This window comes from Amaranthus tricolor, chromosome 5, assembly GCF_026212465.1.
Source record: "Amaranthus tricolor cultivar Red isolate AtriRed21 chromosome 5, ASM2621246v1, whole genome shotgun sequence".
NCBI classification, from domain to species: Eukaryota; Viridiplantae; Streptophyta; class Magnoliopsida; order Caryophyllales; family Amaranthaceae; genus Amaranthus; species Amaranthus tricolor.
In genome coordinates, this window is record NC_080051.1 from 26,985,940 (window position 1) to 27,004,308 (window position 18,369).

Consider the following 18,369-nt stretch of genomic DNA (forward strand, 5'->3'; position numbering starts at 1 on the left):
AAGGTGACTTGACCCAATTAATAAATGGGATGCTTAAGGAGAATAAGAGGGGATATTTCGATATTTTTGAGAGATAAAACTTTTTTGTATGAGATAGTTTTACCATAAGACACGATTTATATATTGGTTAAATATCTTCATCATCATCATCATTACCCAATGTCCCGCTTGAAATTAGGGTCCGGGTGAGGGAAGGTGACGGACAATCCGTACCCGTACTCCTTTTTGGTAAAATATCTTAATAATACAAATTATTAACGTTTGGAATTTTTGGTTTGGATTGTCTAATCGAGAGACGACCTCTTACAAGAATAACTCAAAAATTTACGGTTTTTTAGCTTATAATTGATTAAGGTTAAATGACTCATTAAATCATGTGTATTTGTTATTTATGTGAAGTTGTAAATAATAAGGGTAAAGTTGTACTTGTGTACATCCAACCCCAAACGTTAACCTAGCTGTGAGTCAATGATATTGGAGGGATGAAATATTTAAAAAATATACATTAATCACTTCAAAATTGTAAGTGATTACTAAGGTTCGATCACTTTAAAACTATAAGTGTAAGGTAATCACTTTAAGATTATATTTGGTCGATTTAAAATTATACGCTATTGCTTCTAAACTATGAATAATCACTTAAAAACTATAAAATGAGATTACTTTTATGAATAAGTGATTATTTTAAACTTATAATTTATCATATTAAAATTATAAGTAATCACTACTTTATTCATCCCTATTTGATCTTCTCATAAAAATTGCTTACGAAAATTAAGAAATATCAAATATTTTACATGGTGAAAATATAATTTAATTGAATAATAAAATTAGTGGAGAAAAAGGAAAGAATAAGTATTTAAAAATAATATTTCTACCAAGAAAGCAAGAATTTAAAACACTTATTTTGTGGTTTAAATGAGTTATTTTGGATGTAAATTAAATTCTTTGTATGGTTGTGTTTCAAAGCGAAACAATCACACAAGTTTATTTTTTGTTGTAGGGATAGACTAAATAATATCTACAGTCAAGAGGAAAAAGAGAATTAATCTTTCTTGTAGATAGTGAAAATCAAACCTTTGTCCCAATGAAATCGTATCAAGGAACCAACTCAATCAAAAGCTTAAGCTGATGGTTAAGGCCCCAGGATATGTTATATACTCTAACACGCTCCCTCACACGAGAGCCCAATGGGCTTTAAGTGTGAATGCGACACGGACCCTCCTCATACCTGACGCTGAATATTCCACTTTAAATGAGGGGTGGTTTAGATTCGAACCGATGACCTCTTGTTTCACCGGCTTCTGAAATCATTTCAAGAAACCAACTCAACCAAAAGCTTACGCTGATGGTTAAGGCCCCAGGATATGTTATATACTCTAACACATCGACCACTATACTAATTCATAATTCTCAATCGTCATAACATTATCATGAGTAGCCGAGTTTGACGGTAAGAAAAGCAGCTTTTCTGATATTCAGTTTCATCTTCGGAGGGCGCCTATTCTTTTCAAGAGCAAAATATTGATCAAAATATCGATGCATTACAGCATTACATTGTAATTGTAATTTGTAAGTTAAGCATATTTACAGGGTAATTTACAAAACTGCACTACTACTTACTAGTTACTACTATCTAGTCAGTACTCAGTAGTCACTACGTCACTTTGGCAGGGTTTCTTCGGGTTCAAGCACCAGAGTCCCGTCACAGACTATTAATCTCTGGAGCTTCTCTATCACGGACTACAGCCAAATTGATCAAATGCCGCATGGTGGGTCTACCATGCGGGCAGTTCCACGGAGACTTCAGTTCAGCCAAGTGCTCGAGGATCTGCACGTTTGAGATATCATATGTTGAAAGTTTGAAACATACATCAGGCAATGATATAGCAGCAGCAAGTAGGGTTTTATAAAATCGGATACTAGAAAGGTTCGAATATTAACTAAAAATCATAGGTTCCAATCGGGATAAAACAAATATCTGTTTTTTTCTTTTAAAAAAATAATCTTCGTCAGTATATTTAAATGTTGTGCGTACATTTGGATATTTTAACTTTAATTGATCAAATCTTTTTTAATCAAAAATATTTTTATGGTTAGAAAAATAATTATTTTGGCAATATAGTTAGATATTCAATAGAGTAAATTAATTAACAGTAAGCAAACCTTATGAAATTTACTAAAGGATTTTTACTTCTTAAAGTTATCTATTTCAAAATCTAAAACTAAAAAATTATATCAAAGATCGGATATCAGGTTTCACAAAAACCATGACCAGAATCTAGATTTGATTCCATATCAGATGAAAACAGATACCGGATATACCGAATTGAATAATTCGGACGAATTATTATGCACACCCTAGGCAGCAAGCAAACTGCTATGGTCTGAACTGTGGGAACTAAAACATCCAACCTCTCCAAGCCCTGCCTTGGCATTGAGTTAATGTCATGTTATTGATTTAAAGGTGTTCAAAAGAAACCTGACCCGATATTTTGATAAGCACCTGCCCTCTTAAAATAAGTCTCTTCCTTTTTGTCTTCATTTTTATTCAGATGATTACCATTAAACTTCACAAATGCTGTCAAAATGAAAGTACTATAAAACAAAAATGATTATATAAGATGGTTTTACAAAAAATATAATATATTTATATTTATTATAATAAAAGGTTAATTTGTAAAAATTTTCCTACTATCAGAGAAATTCACAATAGGAAAAGTGCAAACAATACCTTCTGCATTTCATTCCTTCCAAGTGCATCACCAATCATAATGGACGATCTGCAGGCACGTGATGCAAGCATTGCTCGAACTCTTGAAGGGCAAATCGAGTCTAAGGTATCCGATTTATAGGTACTCATCATTGAGCATTCTCCTTGACCATCCGAAAGAGTGGAAATAAGCTCTTTCACATCTGTACTAGTATAAGAAGCACATTAAGCACAATCAAAGTGACAGAAGAACTGCACTAAAAGGAAGAGGAATAAGAATGGATAATAATTATAGATCTGTCAATTAATATTCATGAACGGTAAATTATCATCCATCGTTCTTCTGAATATTGCAAGGTAATGTTCAATGATTTAGCATATTTTTTCCTGGAAGAAGTCGCTCAAAAATCATGAACTTTGAAATTCTCGATGGTTGCTTAAGATAATATCCTGCTGCCAACACTAATCTCACAAAGTTTGGTAACAAAAGCTACACTTTGCTATCACCCACAGATGAGACCCTGAACCTAAATGATGTCAAGGTAGACCCGTTGAAAAAGTTGTACAACCAAGACTTAGGAAAATCAGATTTGGAGATTCAAGGAACATGAAAGAAGTCCAAGCATGCAATTTATGGTTACGGGCCACCTATGTCCACAATAAAACTGTCCATTCATCAGTGTAAAATATAAGCCTCTAAGAGGTACAAGTTCGGCTGTTCGCAGCAAGACAGTGCCGTAATCCACCTTTTGAATTCTCAGTTTGTCCAAATGGGTCACTAACAAACCAAAACTAACCATACTTTGCTTTTCACCATTCGCAAAGGGATTAGCGATTTAGGTAAGTAAGCACTGATCTGGATATTTATATGTAGTACAATTTCCTCGCATAATTTATTGATTTAATACTTTGTTTATAAATAGCTTTTTCCTTCAATAATAAAAATTCCTATTCAAACGACATTACAATTTTAATTTGTCTCTAGATAATTATTTTTACCAATATATCGGTTGTTCGACTAAAATTATGTTGCTATTGTATCGACTATTTGGGCCCCTTTAAAATTTTTAGCTTCTGTGTTTATATGTGACTACTCATTATCCATCCTTCAAACAAAATTATTATGAAAACTTAGAGGAGCAATTCTAACAAAGTAAACAATGGATCACAAACTAAAATGGTCAAATCGAAGATAAACGAAAATACTTTAAATAGTAGAGAAAGAAGGTAAGTTAGGGGAAGCAGTTCAAGTAGAGGAAAGAGAAGTAAAACTAATAAGAAAGTAAATATGGAAGTACATAAAATAAAATAAAAAATCATCATGTCCAGCATTTGCCATTTAGAGAGCTTGTACTTAGCAATTACTCCACTTATGTTTCTTACTAAGTTCTGACATTAAATTTTGATTTTCAAGTCAACTCAAGACACCATCATTCACCATGAGCATTACTGAACTAAATGATGAGTCAGTTTTTGAATTCTAATGAACTTTTACCAATCAGAATGCAAGTTATTGCAGTTCAATGGAGTCTGAATCTGAATACAACTATTACCTTCAACTCCAAATGTTACATTTTTACTGAAGGGCACAGTTTTTAACATAAAACGGTTTCCAGGAGATGCCTCAAGATCTTCTTCCAGGGAAAAACCATTTTTCCTGTGACATCAAAATGGAACAGTAAACTGTGGTGCTAAATGAAACATCTAACATAAGGATAATAAACAAAAATAAAAAAAATATTAGATAAGACAATATGCTAAATCAACTTTTCATAAACAAAAATGAGAAAATTAAAAATTTAGATGAAGATCCAAATAATTTTAGACTGAAAGCAAGGATAATGACAATCACTCCGGTCCATATTTAGGTTTTTATTCCTATATAGCTATGGCTGGCCTCAGTACCACTGAAACTCTCAAATATTAGAGATCAACAATCCAAGCCATCGACGGATTAACCAAAGTGTCTGAAATTCCTTCTCTACTTTGGAACTTTCACCCTTTGAATTCAGACACTTGGATTTGGTCTCCTGATCCATCAAAAAGTTTTTCCAATGCCTCATTATTCCTGCTTCGTTTCCCCTTCTCCAACATCTACTTCCTTTATGGCGGCCAAAATGATTTGGAGAACAGAAGTCCCCTGTAAAGTAAGGGCCTTTGTTTGGTTGGTTATCTAAGGGAAGCTTAATACATTGGAGTATTTACGAACTTATAGATCTAATAAGTCTTTATGTCCACATAGATGCATTATTTGTTTGAAGGATGGAGTAAATAATGATCATCTTTTTAAGCCTTGCAGTTTAGCGAAGGGTCTTTGGACTAGGTTTTTTAAGATTGGCGGGGAAGAGTGGGTTGCTCCGAGAAGAATTGGGAATTTCTTATGTACTAATTTTCGTGGGTTTGGTGGCTATTTTGACCTCAAGAAATTATGAATGTGTTGTTAAACAATTCTACGGTCTAGATTTCTTATTTACTAATTTTCATGGGTTTGGTGGCTATTTTGACCTCAAGAAATTATGAATGTGTTGTAAACAATTCTACGGTCTATCTTGTTGAAAAGGCGAATTTTTAACGATAGATTCTTGTCTTCAGAAATATTTGGAATAAGGCAAAATTTTTAACCTCGTTATGGGCTAAGGCCAATGGCCTCTTTCAACATCGTTCTTTAAACGAGCTATGTAGAGGAGAATGAAACATATTAATGTATGTAGAGGAGAATGGAACATATTAATGTATGTAGAGGAGAATGGAACATACGAATGTAGTTAGATAGCTGAGCTTTCCAGGGATCTCTCATCCCTATAATGTACTACCGAAGTTTCTTCATTAATAAATTTTTTCTTCATTAATAAATTATCCCACAGGTTCCAAATGCCTTAACATAAAATTTTCTTAGGTCTTACATTCACCTATCTCAATATATCTAAGAAGTTTACTAGTGCACCACTGTACCAATATATAAACTGTAATTGAACTCAAATCTCAATCTTAAATTTTCTCTTCCTAGTAACATCTCATCATCATCTATAAGCCAAAGCTCACCATCCCATTTATTGAATTCTATGCTCAAGAGACTATCACCTAAAGCTTTTAACAGAGGAGAATACTGTCATATGAGCAAAAACGAAGGTCGCATAGAATATACTCTTTTTCTAGGAATAAACCAAACAGAAAGAACCCTCCCCCCCCCCCCCCCCAAAAAAAAAAAAAAAGGACAAAAAAGCATCACAAAAATTTACAAGGAAGTAGCGCATATTCCAAAGGTTATATTTAAGGATATATATGACCACAAAATGTTAATTCCCTTATCAAGCGTTACCAGAATTTAGTCCATTCCCTAGCTATTGCAATAATTCTGGATTCCTGACCGTTGAATATATCAAGAACATCCATTTTCCAAACCTCAACCGAAAATTAAACTTGACAGATCAGGCTCCCCCACAGGCCCACCCCAACTTCTTGATTTAGTGTTGTTAGAAAGATATCGCATACCAGTCATGGCAGTCAATCTGTTGGGACTATCTATTGATATTGGCTATGGAAAAGAACACAATTTACTCACATGGACAGATTACATGACATCTACAAATGGCAGAAAGCCTAAGAAGAGCAGAGAAAGAGAAAGAAAAAAAGGTAAAAACACAACCGCCACTTTACCTGATTATATCCATATGCATTGAGGCAACTATTTCCTCCTCCAAAGACAACTCCAACCTGATTGGCCTGTGTGCCCAATAAGATTAAACATGAAAATAGCTATAAATAAGTGATGCTTTTGTACATTAAAATATTGTATCTGCAAACACGTTTATAAATGCAACATTTGGCATGAGGAAAACAATCTCATTAAAATGATTCAAATATGCTGATAATTGTGCAAAAATTTTCCCCCTGAAAGCAAAATGAGTATAAACAATGGGAGAACATCAAACACAAAGATTAACATGTGCACGCAATTTTACAAAAGGCAATTCCATATTGTAAGAAGAAAAAGAGATATACACTAGAACTAATATGTGAACTAGGAAAATAGTAAAGGTACAATGCTTAAGCATAATGTGCGATATTCAAAAAGTCGTGAATAAATTAGTCTTATGCAAGCATTAGCTTCTCGGGTTCTATCTCCCTGGAATTTTTCTTTAAGCTTGGCCACATAATATTCCAATTGAATCCCTCCATTTGATCCACCCACATTGAATCTTATTCTTAACATCTTGATCAATATCATCATTCTTGTGAGAAATTGAGTCAAGATACTTAAAACACTCACTTGAATGCTCTTTCAAATCTAACTTCACAACTCCTATGATATTATTGAAAAGGGCTCAAAGAAAAAACTTATGAAGAGAAAATAAAGATATATAAATCCATACCATAAAGTATCAAAACTATACTTCTGTAGATTCAGGAACTAAGTAGATTGAACAGTATCTTCCACTTGATTTCCTCAATGAGGAAAGTAGTAGAGCAGGGACTAGGGAAGAGGCCAAATTTATTAAAAATAGTGAAGTTCATTAATGTTTGAAGCTTTAGAAAATTTTATAGTTAGAAATGCATTTCAACCAAATTACATGGAAAACCAAAGAAAGCACTAAAGTCTGCCAAAATGATACTCCAAATCAAAAAGTTGACTATCTCAAGGAAAAGGATCAATTCATAAAATAAGAAAATTACCTCAGTAAAGGCTGCTGGTTCATAATTGTTGATTCTGAGAGCCGCTCAAAATTATATTTCTCATCAGCTGCATGCTAGCAATAAAAAGAGCTATCAAATAAATAACAGCACATGTGGGCAGAGAAAGAGCGTCTATGAAATGAAACTAACAACAAAGCAATATCACACTGAGAATTGTAGTTATTTTTACCAACAAAATAAAGGAAAGAACAAAGATGCCTAAGATGGCCAAACCTGATCCACAATAAATAAGTCTTCATCTAGCTTCCCAATTATAAAACCTAGATTGAATTGCCCAATTACCTGGAAGTGAATATAAAATTTAGCATACCATAAAAATAAGCCAAGATAAAGAAAAAACACTTTGTTCAGATGATAAAAATGCAATGAAGCATATGCATGGCTTCCAGTACTTGACAGAAAGAGGCTGATAAAAAGATTTTCAGCAGCCACATTACCAGAAAACAAAAAAAGTATTGAATTTGAAGCGTAAGCTTGTACATGTGTAATTGAATTTGGGGGCAACGATATAAACATGGTATTGTTCTACTCATTCAAGTAAACAAGTGCTACCTCAGATCTGATGCAACTAATTCTGGTACGAACAGTAGAAATAAGGAAAATATGAAGGTATTGAGAAAAGGCAAACATGAATTGCGTTTCTTCTATTGGCAATTCGAGAAGCCAAGTTTTCCCACAACAAAAGAAAAGTGTAACAGGCAAAAAGAATTCTCACATGCCTCTCTACATTCTGTAACCTCTCAATATATACTGTACTATAAGCTATAACTATCTGAAACTCTTTAAATATTGTCCACAACAGTTCATGCATTTCTATACTCTTCTTGACTATCAACTTCAGTGTGTGTTTCCTTTATTATCCTTGGCCTTCCTTCTGGGGCAAGTGAAACAAATTTTTGGATAGACTACTTTACGTTTAGCGATACTCTATTGCAAAGCAGCCATGAGCCATCTTGTCCTTAAGTTGGGATATGGAAGCATAATGAAAATAATGTCCGCATCACGCATCACACATCATAACCGCATTGTAGCAATTATGATAATCCGGCCTCAATCTAGGCCATCACAATTGTCATCAACTCTTCTTCAGAATTTGACTCTGATGTGCTCAGCTGCCTAAGTTCTGAGTATAGAATGTTATTAGGTTCCGTGTAGCAACAACCGTCTCAAAGGTGAATGGCAAGGAAAAGTCAGACATTTTAAGTAGCTTCTGTAAACCACCAAAAATTATCTTTCTTAAGTTGGGATGTCAGCGGCCAAGCAATTCTCGCAGGCCAGCTATATGTTTTCTATAATATTTGCCTCCAGGGACCCTGTACTCTCAGATTGTGTGGAAAGGGCTGATCCATGATGATCCTTACTCATTAACTTCTCGCTGTCCATATCAACACCTGCTGCTGAGATTTGGAGACCCATTTATGCCACTTTGGCTTGTCCAAGCTCACACTTCTTCCAGTTGGCATATAACTGATGTCGGCGCAATAGTTTCAGGAATCAGGACTTTTTCCAAATGAACTTGATGTTCTTGGTCCTACAACAGTTGAGCATGTCATCAAAAAATTCTAAAACAAACTTCCAGCGATAAGACCTGAAGACATGTAGGTCGCCTGTACATATGTAAGCCAAAAGGCATTAGAGAAACTTGTAATGGCCTTTGTGAGAGTGAATGGCCGTCAAACGAGCAGTTTCGGCCTGTACCTAGATTTAACGATCTAACTTATAGAACATTGTAGACCCAGTCAATTCATCTACAAGGTCGTCAATATTTAGTCAAGGGTACTAGTCAACCTCCACTGTCTCTGGATTCAACTCCCTATGATTGACACATATCTCCAGAACCCATCGTTTGTCTTCAAAAAAAAACAAATCTGAAAACTGGCCGGTGGATGGTTGTATTATGCCAGCCGAGAGCATGCCATGAAACAACCTATCAATGTCATATTTTTGGGCATGTGGGTACTGATATGGTCTCGCACTGACAGGATCAGTCCGTGTTTCAGAGTGATAGAGTGCTCATGGTGCCTTAATGGAGGTAACCCCATGGGCATCTAGAGCATCTCGTGGAAATCATGAAGGGAGTGTTATAAATATAGGGGCACTGTGTATAGCCAACTCATTGGCATTTGACTTGATCTACACCATATACATCTTATTAATTCAATCGAGATTAGTGTATCCTCCTCCCTCTTTACTTATGATCTTTACCATAGCTTAAAATGATATTTGAGTCCTTTTTGAAGCTGTCTCTCCCTTCAAATTGTCTTTTTCATAATTTAACTTCCATAACAGGGTATGGGTTTTTCAATTTGCAGACATAGTTCCCAACTTCTCAAAACATTGCACCCATAGTTCCAAGAGCAAGAATCCTCATTATATCTATACCTTGGTGCTTCAACACCACAATGCCACATCCTTACATTCCCATTTACCATGAACTTCCTTTCCATGAATTTCCTTCATATTGATACCAAAAGGGGAGAGGAGAAAAATAGAGGGAAGGAAATCAGGAGAAAACTCCTTCACATTTTGTGCAAAAGAACCTTTCCAACATTAGAAAGATGTAAGAGGAAAATATATCAATCTTTCCTCCCCTCCCCTCCCTTCTTCCTAAAATGTTATCCAAACATACTCTAAAGTCTAAACAAATAGACATCACTCGACAACTATTCAATTTCTAAGGACTTTAAGTCTGGAGAAATAACTGCCTAATACACACCATTAATCAAAGAAAACATAAAGTCAACCAAGAAGGCCGCTGCTTTTATCTCAACTTATAAGCATGAAATAAATACTCCTCCAATACGTTAAGTAACGCCAGTAATGTAAACTGTATGAGATTTTCCACGACATTAAATCCCGTTATATAACAGTGCATGAATTATCACAAACAAAACGTCATGTTGACCGTTACATAAGGTGTTAGGCTAGTTGTTTCAACGTCATAACGATATTTTACCATTACAACGCCATTTGTTTTCCCGTAAGAATTTCATTAACCCATCAACTTTATTTATTAAGCTTAAAGTAGTTACTTATAATTTTAGTTGTTAAACAAAATAATTAACTATTGAGTTAATAAATAATCCATTAAAAGTTCCTCATATAGTGTAATTATAATAGCTATAGGCATATATTGCATAATAATAGTAGTTCGACAACAAAAATGCAATTATAGGTTCAAAACTTCCCTTATGTGATTTTTATTCAAAAATTCACAACGCATCGGCCGCGGTTCGCGTTATTACTCCATTATAGCTGCGCAAACGCATTAGCTAACACGGTTTTTTTCCATGCTTATAAGCTACATCAATATATTACCTTCATCCTGCTAAAGTCTCTTTTTCTAAAAAGTCTTTCCAGTTCTGTAGTTGCAGCAGCAAGAGCCCTTGCTTTCCATTCTTCATTATCTGCTTGAGAAAGCTCTAGTGTTGCAGCAGCATAGCACCTGTATGTAATCAATGAGCTTATAAAACAGAAATAAAAAGAAACAAAGAGCATGAATTATTCTAATACAAAGTTCTACAGACCTTGCTTTTGTCTGTGTATGAACATCAAAGCTTGAATGCAATAGTGAAAACTTCTGTTTCCGCCTTTCCAAGAGGCCTTTCATATCAAATTGCAACGTGAAGGATGGATTTAAAACCAACGACGGAGTGAAACCTTCCGTTGGCTGAGCTTCAAGTGATTCATCTTTTAGCACACATTCTGCATTTTCTTTCCTTGAAACACTTGGTATAAATGCTTTGGTAACAGGCGATCTTTCGCTTTGAACCCTGACTTCCTGAAGTTGGAGAGTAAATATAAGATCCAAAAGACCAAATAAACAAGTTAGTGAAAACTACATTAAACATCTCAATACCAAATCAAGTACAGCACAAGAAACACTTTTAGGAACGTATTTGCAAGGTGCAGTCATCATGACAAGAAAAACTCTTGGTGATTCTGGAATGAAGATCTAATATCAAGTTGCATTCAGAACATTGTATTTATGTAGTAGTTAGAACAGTTGCACACTTCCACTTAGTGATACAAACGTTAAGAATATCTATATTAAGAAAAGACTTCACATTCATTACAGAAACTAAAATAAAATTCCCCTTGAAAAACAGCTTTTTGCTTTAGAGTAGAGGGTAACCTAGATCCGACCAAGGAGAAAAAGGACGAAAGTTGTAATTCAACTGGACTAAAAAATGGCGGAGTAAAATTATTTACTGACCATGGAATATTTTTCGTGAGTAACATAATTTGTAAAATTAGCATCTTCAAAAGCATTTTAGCATACCAGACCCATTCTAGCATTTGACATTTATATATTTGGACATTGGTTAATAGAAATTTTTGCAATTTGCAATTTATACACAAATTCTCTGAATTTTGTACGAGAAAAAGAAGGGGGAAAAAGCAGTGTCCATCGACCTAGCAAATTCTCAATAAGATATTATATGATCTTAGATATGTTATTGACATGTAAAAAATGCTAATAGCTAATTGACAATTGCTAACAACCAATAATTTACCTTCTCTAACAAAACCATTTAACGGCTAATCAAACCTTCTACGGTTCTACCTTCTAACAGCCTAACATAGCTACAATTAATCAAATGTAGCAAGCACAAGGTTAAAGAATGAACTGAGCAGCTTCTTTAATCATTTTGATACGGAAGACAACTGACCAATCATGACCTAATATTTGGCTATTCTCCACCAAAAACAGAACCTTTACAAGAGTTCAATAAATCCCTTTCCATCCAAAAATTAGTCATTACCTCAAATGATGCATTCAGATAAATATGCAAATTGATACGGAAACTGATTGGAGATATTATTAGCATTAGAAACTAAAGATGTCATTCAAAAAATAATATAGGCCTTGTATGATAACAAGCTTCAGCATGTTGGTTCCTTTTTAGCTTTTGATTTGTTTGTTGATCAAACAACCAAAAAACCTTTTTTAGTAAATGGCTTTTTTTCTTATAAACAACTGCAATCAACAACTAATTTTACCAAACATTTTCATGAACATACCTCTGCCAAAGGTTTTGTGTGTGTCAATTGAATGTGGAATGGCTAGCAAAAAGATTCTTCAGATACAAAAAACATACCTCTGTTAACACATCCAGGCAGGCATCACCATCATTTAAAAAGGGTCTACTTGTTTTACACAAATCTGCAGCAGTTTCAGAATGCTTGGATAATTGGTGTCCAAAAAGCTCAGCAGAGTCTATAACACGATGGAACTTGGTGACTGAGCTTGCAGCAGCAAAAGGTGATTCTACATCATCTTTTTCATTGCATTGAATAGATTCGTTTCTCAATATTGGGGCTTCTGATAAAGGCATAGACATGTTTTCATACTTTCTCTTTTGCAGAGTGACAAACTTGTTGAGTGACAATTGAACTAAGCTCGACCTATTGCTCAAACCATAATCAACTGCAACATCACTTTCAACCTCTTTAAGGCATTGTTCATCGATACTAACACTAGTCATTTTGTTGTCACGGCCATGTGAATCAATATATGTCTTCTTAATGCTGTGGACCTTAAGACTAAAATCCCTGTCCTGTGAATTTTGAGCATTGTTGTGGAGGCCAAAAGATAAAATTTGGCTATCCTTCCCAATAGGATCTGGAATAATATCATGTCCAGCAGCTTGCTTTTTGTCACATAATTCAGCCTGAGCTCTTTCGAGAGACGGCTGCACAGGAGTCTGCTGCAATCCCACCGGGCAAGAAGATGATTTATTATCTTTTTCATCAGGTACAGTTACATTCATGACACTGTAAGTGACAGAACTAGCCGAATAGATCATCCCTAATGCTTCTCTCAGATATTGTAGAAAGGAGACTTCATCTGAGAAAAACACTTTCCTCTTATCTGGTGTGACATTCACATCATATGCCATAACGGGAAAAATGAAGTTCAGGATTGCAATAGGATATTGACGTGAGTTTGCACCTCTATATAACTCATTTACAAGTTTACTAACTTTTGGCATATCAACAGGTCGACCATTTACATAAAAGAATTGTCTGTCACCCATATTTCTTCCACTGCCATTACCAGATTTAGAGACAAAACCCTCAACTCTGCAATCCTCCGACATGGAGATATTAAGAGGCTCCAAACACGTAAAAGTGCTCATGCCAAACAGTGCTATAATGTTATCTTTAAGTGATCCACTTCCTTGGGTTTTCAAGACCACTGATCTTGCATTCTTACCAGACATGTTGGTGCAGACAAGTCGAACTCCTTTTGCAATGACAGCGTACGCCTGAAAGAATATGGAAAAACATGCAGCGCAAATCAGCAAGCACTATTTCAGGAACCTCAGATATTAAATTAGTCAGATGATTTAAGTTCACTTGATTATAGCGTTCCAGAATCTCTTAGTTCACAGAAAACAAAATGTAGCAGAGATGGAACCCTTTAGTTAGTTTATCTAGTAAAGGATTGAGAGAAGAGAGTCATCCTTAACTTCAAAATCTAAAGTTAACACTAAACTTGTCAAGTACTTAAAAAACCAATTACAGGTAATAAGATCACCAAAACTCACATTCAATAAAGAAATAAGCTTCCCGTATTCCTTACGAATATTTCGACTGAATTCTTTGCTGCGTACGGGCAAATTTGAGAACAACTTCTGAACAGTTACAGTAGTACCAACTTTTCGTGCTGTCTTCTTTTCAGCTATCAAGTGTCCAGAGTGGTCAAACGTCAAGTGTGTAGCAACTGATTCATTTTTTGTTCTAGTTTCTATTGTCAAACTCCCAAGTGCACAAAGGGAACTCAATGCCTCTCCTCTAAAGCCAAATGTGGTGAGCATTTGTAGGTCAGAAAAATCTGCCAATTTTGAGGTATGATGCTTGAGGGCAAGAGCCTGCACCAAAAAAAATCATAAAATTATTAATACTCGTCGGCATTAAAATCCAAGCCATATTATTAAGGAAAAATTACCTAGAAAAATCGAACTTTTTCATGATTTTCCTAAAATAATCTCACCTATTGATTAACCATGAATCACCTGACTTTAGGGGTATTTGCCTAGAGTAAATTCGGGTAACCAGAACAAAATTTTGAATATTTACATAAAAAATTCCGAATAATAAAAAAAATCAGAACAAAATTTAACACTTTTTTTTTACATTTTTTGAGATTTTATTTTAATTTATCTTTTTTTAAAAAATAAAACTTGCTATAACAAGTTATCCAATTACCGAGTTTACTCTGGGCAAATACCCCTAAAGTTGGAATTATTCATGGTTAATTAATCTGTGAAATTATTGTAAAAAAATCAAGAAAATGTTGGATTATTCTAGGTAATTTTTCCTATTATAAATCAGATAATAATCACCTTGATTCTTTTTTTGGGTGCCCCGGCTTGCCGGCAAATGAAGGTGTGCATATTCTCTGTTTTTTGGTGATATTTTTTTCATCCATTGCAATCTGGTTTTTAAAAATCTTATTTATAATGCTTGACGATGGGTTGAGCACGATGAACTTGACTGAAGTATGTTATTCTCATTTTATCATACTAAGAGTAGCATGGGTGGCCTTTCTCAGTGGTCCTATGGTTTTTATCCTTAACTCTTAAAAGGATGTTCCATGTAAATTTTAGTTGTTACACAATTCGTGTATTCAAGAATCGGAGTGCGAACATTGTTGGTTTGATTGTCAAATTGATCATGGTGTGGGTATTGTAAGAGTTGTGATCAACTTTGTACCAGATACAAAACAATAACAAGGTGATAGATTCTAAGCACTCAGGTTGTTGCACTTATCAAAATCAGTTCAAGACTTCCAAGTTCAAACCACCACAAATCTTATGAAGATGAAGAAACTAAAGTTTTGAGAATAAACACTTAGCCTAATTACTAAATAAGCATGTACTTAAGCTTACAGCTCAAGCAAATGTTATACAACTTCTAAAAATAAGCCAAATCTGTCCAAATGGGATGAAAAGCTCCTATTTAAGCTTACAACCTACATATGTGCTAAGAAAGCTAAGAACAAGTTAAAAATATTACATATGTTACATCTCTGTAATAAAATAACCTCCTACAAGGACAGAAACTAGCTGATTCATGGTAAATCCTCACTAAACCATCTCTTTTGAACTACTAGTTGTTTTGAGCTGGGAAGGCGGAGGTGCTTGCTTGTGTTGGCCAATCAAAGGCTTACCTTAATTGTAGGGAAACTTTCTTATTAGACCTCCAATATGAGCAGCTTTTTGCATTCATTAACACTGATGTATTACATTCACATTGTTATCACAGCAACAACAGCAGAATTGTTTTCAAAAAGCTATAAATTGGTCAATATGTAGTATACAACTGCTTAGTTTGATATTTTACGAAATAAAATTCAAAATTGACGATTTAAAGTTCAAAAACTAAGCAATATTAAAGCAACAAATTATCACTAAAAAAGCTTTAACTAAAATTGAATCATTTAGCATAGACTAGCATGAGTCCTTTCAAACATCCAACTAATGCAAGCTTAATGCTCAACATAAGACAAACAAATAAGTTACATAAACTTATTCTAAGTTTTGCCTTGGATAGGGCTAGCACCGCATCAGTGTCCTTTAACGACTACTTAATCGGAACAAGAGTATGCTAACAATGAAGGCGTTTGCTCTTTTGAAGTTTCTGGGCTGGACTTAAAATTTTAAAGGAGGAGAGTTGAGAAGAGGAAAGAATAAGAAGAAAGGAAAGATATGGGAAAGACATAACCATTAACCGGTGCAGAGCTCCAAGAGAATGACTTCGTTCAGTATCGGAAATTATGAAAATAATTTTTACTTAAATATTTTAAAACCCTTTGCGAAAACCTAACATTGATTTTTTATAATTTGGCCCAGCACATTCTAAAATTCTTCTGGTTTCCTAATCATTGGCATTAAGTGAAGTCAAAAGAAATCAAATGCTTGTATCCAAATACTTACATAGTCATTCCTCAAGCAATTTTTGTCTATAAACTAATAATCACACCTTAGAAACTTTTCTCAAGCACATGATACCAGTATGATATAGGCTAACTAGTGTTACATGGATAAAAGAGTTGTCTTCGTAAACTTTAAAGAAGCACAGATAATGGTATAAGTACAAATTGAAAATAACTTTCAATTTGTCACTCACCCTAAATCCAATATGTAGGATACACAAAAGAGATACATTGAACTCACTCAAAACTCTGAAACTAAAGGTGTCCATTTCATTATACATCACTAAAATGGGAGAACTTATAATTGATTTACGCTATGTTTGAAAGGAAAGTTAAAGAAAACAAAAGGTAATGGAGATGATGGAATGACATTTTCTTCTTTAAAGGATAGAATTCAAAATGAAGACATTAGAAAAAATTTAGGCAATGCAGTCTCGCAGTTATTGAGGATAAGATGAAAAATATTGTTCAAGGATTGAGATATTTTAGCCATGTGGAACTATCGACAAACCCTTAAAGGAGGATCAAAAGTTGAAATATGGGGGATTTTAAAGGAGATCGAGCACGACAAAAGATAACATAGAGGCAGAACTGGAAAAAAAAATGAAAAATTCAGATTACACGTTGAAATCAAAGAAAATTGAAATGAAATGAGCTAATGAGACTGATTCTCAGTTGATGTAGTGGAATAATCTTTTGTGATTAAGGCTGTTGGCATTGTTGTGGATGACAAAAGACAAAGGAAGGAAAGTGGAAGGGTGAAGTATTTTACAATTTGTAAGAAAAAAATTCTTATCGCATGGGATGTGGAAAAACATTCATGACTCCTTCCCTCCCTTTCCTTCCTTCCTTTTATTCAAATTCACCCAAACACTCTTTCTGGGCTCTGGAAAGCTTCAGCTAATTTCATTTCGCCTAAAATTCATAAAAGTGACAAGGAATCTCAGACTCTCAGCACATCAGTAACGTTTCAACCTAAATAGAAAGTTGAATTTCAGCAAGCGAAAATAACCCTTAACAAAAAAAAATTCAATAATAAACAACAATTGCAAAATCAGATACAATAATGACAGTAGTGGAAAACAAAAAATTAAAGCAGACCTTGAAATCGCTGGGGGAAATGCCGCAACCATTATCGATGACTTGAAACCAACCTTCACCATAATCCTTCAAAGCAATCTCGATACTAGTAGCACCAGCATCCAAGCTATTCTCAACAAGCTCTTTAATGGCCGAAGAAAGATCCAAAATTACTTGACCCGCACATATTTTATGGATCACACCCTTGTTTATGGGCTTTATAACCGGCGAATTAGCCTTTAATGGAGTTTTTTCCGCCATTTCCGATGCTGAAAACATTCATCAATAGGCAAAGGAATGGCTTTGAGAATTAAGATTGTGTGATAAAACCCTAATTAATTTGCTAAAAGAAGAGACTGATAGACAGTTGGATTAAAACATTTTGCCGCCAAAAAATATGCACAAGCCCATCTGTTGACGGCTTGGCGCGGCATATCAAGGAGACTAGGACTTAAATGAGACTCGACGGCTCGTAAGCGATTCAAAGTCTATTTTGTTCAAAACTCGGCTAATTGAACTCAAGAATAGAAAAACTCACTAAAATATATCACATGAAATAAATATAAAAAATTTAAAATATATATATATAATTTTATCATTTAATTAAAGAAATTTAAAAAGTTTTTGAGGAGATTAAAAGGTGATTTTACCGTGTTGCAATTAAGTCAGCGTTGTTATATGGGACAAAATATTGGCCCGTAAAGAAGGTTTTCGGACAGAGGATGAAAGTAACAGAGGTGCGTATACTAAGGTGGATGTGTAGTAAGACTATGATGAATAGGATACAAAATTAGGAGTTCAGGGAGAAGTTAGGGGTTGCACTTCTCTCCGCAAAGATGCGGGAGAACAGATTGAGATGGTTTGAGCATGTGCAGAGAAAGACACATGACGCCCCAGCAAGGAGGGTCGAATGTATCATAGTGGAAGGCAAAAGAAA

The 18,369-nt window shown here is 34.6% G+C and overlaps 1 protein-coding gene across 5 annotated transcripts; it reads right to left on the reverse strand.

The window, feature by feature from the left end:
* Positions 1-997: 997 nt before the first annotated feature.
* On the reverse strand, positions 998-17,939 carry LOC130814003 (DNA mismatch repair protein PMS1). 5 transcript variants are annotated; one of them, XM_057679970.1, is made up of 12 exons: positions 17,454-17,919; positions 14,761-14,852; positions 13,963-14,286; positions 12,511-13,680; positions 10,936-11,189; positions 10,727-10,853; positions 7,622-7,690; positions 7,388-7,461; positions 6,371-6,436; positions 4,267-4,370; positions 2,735-2,916; positions 998-1,831 (listed from the first exon to the last, which is right to left on the reverse strand). In XM_057679970.1, exons 2-12 carry the CDS (start codon positions 14,809-14,811, stop codon positions 1,706-1,708), a joined length of 2,547 nt encoding a protein of 848 aa, XP_057535953.1. In that variant the 5' UTR covers positions 14,812-14,852; positions 17,454-17,919; the 3' UTR covers positions 998-1,705. The 5 variants fall into 5 exon arrangements, 2 of the variants coding, with proteins under 2 accessions (XP_057535953.1, XP_057535952.1); XR_009042269.1 differs by lacking the exon at positions 14,761-14,852 and adding an exon at positions 2,488-2,598 and having other exon boundaries at positions 1,693-1,831; positions 17,454-17,939; XR_009042270.1 differs by lacking the exon at positions 14,761-14,852 and adding an exon at positions 2,488-2,581 and having other exon boundaries at positions 1,693-1,831.
* Positions 17,940-18,369: the final 430 nt, after the last annotated feature.